Source organism: Capsicum annuum, chromosome 3, assembly GCF_002878395.1.
Source record: "Capsicum annuum cultivar UCD-10X-F1 chromosome 3, UCD10Xv1.1, whole genome shotgun sequence".
Taxonomy (NCBI): Eukaryota; Viridiplantae; Streptophyta; class Magnoliopsida; order Solanales; family Solanaceae; genus Capsicum; species Capsicum annuum.
Window position 1 is genome coordinate 135,534,476 of NC_061113.1, and position 4,612 is coordinate 135,539,087.

At 38.6% G+C, this 4,612-nt stretch overlaps 1 protein-coding gene across 2 annotated transcripts; it reads left to right on the forward strand.

The window, feature by feature from the left end:
* The first annotated feature begins 312 nt into the window (after positions 1-312).
* Positions 313-4,314, forward strand: LOC124885281. Of its 2 annotated transcripts, XR_007053028.1 has the most exons (3): positions 313-990; positions 1,670-1,846; positions 1,917-3,678. XR_007053028.1 is itself a non-coding variant. In XM_047408320.1 (2 exons), the coding sequence occupies exons 1-2, from the start codon at positions 598-600 to the stop codon at positions 1,679-1,681; spliced, it is 405 nt and encodes a 134-aa protein (XP_047264276.1). In that variant the 5' UTR covers positions 313-597; the 3' UTR covers positions 1,682-4,314. The 2 variants fall into 2 exon arrangements, 1 of the variants encoding a protein (XP_047264276.1); XM_047408320.1 differs by having other exon boundaries at positions 1,670-4,314.
* Positions 4,315-4,612: the final 298 nt, after the last annotated feature.

The following is a 4,612-nucleotide window of genomic DNA, read 5'->3' on the forward strand; positions in this document are numbered from 1 at the left end:
AAAAAAATAAAAAAAAGGAAAGAAAAAATAAAAAATAAAAATAATATAAAATGAAAAAGAAAAAAAAAGAAGTTGAAAGGAAAAAAAGTAAGGGTTGAAAAATTAAAAATAAAAAAAGAAAATAAAAAATAAAATAAAAAAAAAGTAAAAAGAGAAAAAAATAAAAATTAAAAAATATAAATATGAAGTTGTTATCCATTATGATTATTTATATAATTTACTTCATTGATCAAAAATAATTTTATAAAAGAAAATATTAATTAATAGTTAAAAGCTATTAGTTAATAGGTAAGGTTATTTAGGACTAAAATTTGAAACATTGTAACTGCTTTTGTGATACACCCCCTACTTCTCCTTCTTCCGTCACAAACTGGAAAGAGATCATCGAATCCATTCCCTTCTCCTCCCAGCGCCAACCCACCCACCCCTTCCTGCCGCCCCAGCTCTCCTACTGCTACACAAACCAGAAAGAGATCACAGAATCCATTCCCTTCCCCCAATCACACCCCCTCCTAACCCAGCTCTCAGCTCTCCTACTGCTACATACAGAGAGTGTATATGGAAGAGATGAGTAATGGCTGAATCTGTGCATCGAAAATGAACATCACCGGTAACGACGCTGACCTCCAAGTAGATCTCTTACCAAAACCGATAAATACTCGTAAACTGCCTCGTAGGAAAACAAACAACTTCGCTTCCGGCGTTAAGTTGCGGAGAGACATTGGAGGAACTACACCTAATGGAAGGAGAGGCAGACCTGAAACTCCTCTTCTTAAGTGGAAGTTCAACGAGGATATTCAAGAAAATGTTTCTGTAAAGGAGGAAATATCGTCTTCGGAGGTTGATCGGAAATGTGGCCGGAATATTAGGGGTGTGGTTTCTGCTAGGAAGTTAGCTGCTGGATTGTTTAGGCGGCAGCAGATGACGGAAGTCAACCATTGTCGGAAGTTAGGGCTGGAAGTTAATTATGGTCGGAAGTTAGGGTTGAAGGTAATTTTTTATCAAATTTATTTTAGTTTTTGTAAATTTAGGGCATTTGTAATTTGGTTGTTGCTATATTGAAATTAATTAATACTCATGACCAATTAACACGCTTCAACATTTACAATTTGTTTTCTTGGATCTAAGCCATTAGTTAGCGTTTATATTATAAGGTACATTGGCTTGGCATATTGATGGGAGTAGTTTGATTGGAGTATTATTTTGTTGTAATACTGTTGTTACACGAAATGAATCAACTGGATAAGTTAATTAGCTTTGCCATATCAGCAGTTAGTTACGGGTTGTTAAATTAGTTAGAAGCAGTTAGCAAATTAGATTCACTCTCATTTTATATAAAAGGCATTGTATCTACAAATTCAATCATCAATTGAATAATAATACAATTTTCCTAATTGAATTCTATTTTCATCTTCTTCCCTAATCCACCCCATAGCTGATTACTTGAGTTTTCTCCGTAAAAAGTCCTGTCCAGCTGTCCATCTGCTAAAACCTCGGATTCCTCTGTGAATCCCTGCATTTTAGCTGTCATTGGTATTAGAGCCACTCGGATTCTTGGCCACAATGACGAAATCAACAAGGTCTAATGATAATTCTCCAACTGAAATGGGGGAATTAAGAGAAATGATGCAGAAATTGATTTCAGAAATTGGTATTCTTAATGGTGCAGTGGCGAAATTGAAGAGATTGAATCAAACGGTGATGGAATTAAATGAACAACTAGAAGGGAATCAAAAGGATACTACTTCTACCGGAGATGGGATTGAAACTTCAGGGGAAAGACTGTCGAGAGAGAGACAATTGGTGGAAGAGCCCGGAAACAAGAATCCTTTGGGTTACCAACAAGGTATAGCTCGTTACTCTAAACTAGATTTTTCAAGATTTTCTATAGAGGATGTGAGTTCTTGGTTATTTAGAGTGGAGCAGTTTTTCGAGTTTGAGGAAATTGCCGTGGATCAAAAAGTAGGACTGGCAGCAATACACTTGGAAGGTGAAGCTATTCAGTGGCATCAATCCTTCATGAGGTATAGACAATTCATTCAACCTCCATCTTGGAATGAATATGTGGTAGCTTTGGTGGAAAGATTTGGGGCAGGTTCCCCAAAGAAGCTAGTTAGTTTTGAACCCTATAATCCTTCTCATTTCTATCCACAAGAAACTTTTATTAAGAAGATATCATATACTTGCAAGGGTCTCGATGAAATGCCTAAAAGAGATTTACATGTAGATTCTGTAAATAGTAGTACTGTTGACATAAACAATGAAACAAAATAAATTGAAGACTTGTTTCTTGATGTGTTCTATAGAGATACTGAGAGTGATGTAGATGCTTTGGAAGATTGGTCTCTCGATAAGGCACCTTCCATGGAAGATAAGAGCAATAAAGGGGATTTTGGAGGCTTTTCATAGAAAATGAGAACATAGTGTTTGCAACTTCTTTAAACAGTGAAGTTAACTCTAACGAAGATAAGTTGGTGAAAACAAGAAACAAGAAGGATATGGAAGCTGGAGCAGTCAGACTCTCCATGCATTTCCAGTTATCTCCTCGAACTCTAAGAAAATCGAAGGATATGGTTTCGGCTAATGAAAAAGAGAAGCATAATGGAGTTAGTGCAAACCAATGGGAATTGGGTAAGTTTTTTGATAATAAAGGCCAGCAGCAATTCTTTGATCTCAAATATGGTTGTATTAGGTTCCAGGGGTTGAAAAATACAATCAACCGTAGAACTTGTGATGTTGCCCTGGATTCCTCAATTTTTGCCAGCTCTTCCATCTCAACCAAAACTGTTGCCCTCACCATTTGTTCATCCTCTGATAAAGTTCTAGCATTTTGTGCAAGATCAATATCAGCTAATTCAGTAAGAGGTTGTTTTTCTTATTACTTAGATTCCCACATATTGACTTGCTCTATTCTTTGAGTTTCAGCTTCAACATCTTTAGTTTCACACCGAGTTTGTAATCAGGACAACCCACCACTTCAAATGCATTCCACTAGTTGTGAACTGGCCTTTCAAAACCATCAACTTTGAGCCACCAATTTTCAAACTTGAAGTACGACTTTCTCTGATCCCAATCTCCACATTGCAACATGATTGGGCTATGGTCAGATGTCACTCTGGGCATGATCAATTGTTTAATGTTCTTGAAAGCTTCCTCCCACTCTATTGAGTACATGAATCTATCCAGTCTAGCAGCACTATGATGATTAGCACCTCTAAACCAAGTGAAAACTCCACCATTCAGGTGAGGGTCATGTAGTTCCATCTCCTCAATCCAGTTGGAAAAGTCAGACATCACATTTGTGATCCTATTGCATCCCCTCCTCTCTGCCATAACTCTTATTGTGTTGAAATCTCCACAAGTTACCCATGGTCCGTCACATAGTTCTTTAACTGCTGCTACTTCTTCCCAGCAACCTAATTTCTCACTTCTGGTGTGAGGAGCATATACACCAGTGAGAAACCAGCCAAAAACTCCTATTTCTCTCTTGAGAACAAGGGTGATCTCGACGGGAAGGGATGCACTCAGTTTCCACTTTTATAGTTTTCTGCGCCTTCACTTGGAAAGACAAGTTCGACATCTTTTGAGCAGAATATGGAGGACGAAGGGAGGCAGTTGTTTATGTTATTCCAGTCACTTGGTCCTTCATTCGGTAAGAAGGGTCCGACTGTTGAAGGAACTGCATCTTCTGGGCGGAATGGACGACCTACTTTGGTGAAGCAGGAGATGAAATGACCCGTGTCATTTGGAAATTAATCAAGGATAAGCTCATCTTGCCCTTTGTGGGGTTGGATATAAAATACTTTGATCTTGGCTTTCCTCACCGTGATGCCACAGATGATAAGGTACAATTGAAAGCGCCAAGGCTACTTTGCAATTAAGTGTGCAACCATCACTCCAGATGAAGCTCGTATGAAGGATTTTAACTTGAAGCGTATGTGGAAGAGACCAAATGGGACAAATAGGAATATTCTAAATGCTACGGTATTCAGGGAACCAATCCTCTGCAAAAACATCCCTCGACTTGTCCCAGGTTGATCAAAACTGATATGCATTGGCAGACATGCTTTTGGTGATCAATATCGAGCTACTGATTCAGTAATTCAAGGAGCTGGAAAACTCAAATTAGTATTTGTACCAGAAGGGACGGATGAAAAGTTCGAGTTCGAGGTTTGCAACTTCACTGGTGCTGGTGGAGTAGCTCTATCCATGTACAACATGTATGAGTCTATTCGTTCTTTCGCTGAAGCTTCTATGAACATGGCTTACCAAAAGAAATGGCCACTATCGCTGGAAGTTGAAGTTTGAAGAAGCTGGGATATGATGACTACTTCTGCTGGCAAGTCCCCATTGCTCAGATCCAAAAGTTATACTGCAAAGAAGGATGGTTAAGAAAGGGAATAGAATTGTGGCTCAAGTTTTGCCCAAATGGACAGGATTGTCGGCTGGTGCTGCAACTTGGGAGTACCTTATTGTTCTTCAAGCTAGATTTTCTGGTCTTGATCCTTGAGGTCAAGGATCTCTTTGCAACAGGGAGTACTGTTACACGAAAATGAATCAGCTGGACAAGTTAATTAGCTTTGCCATATCAACAGTTAGTTACGGGCTGTTG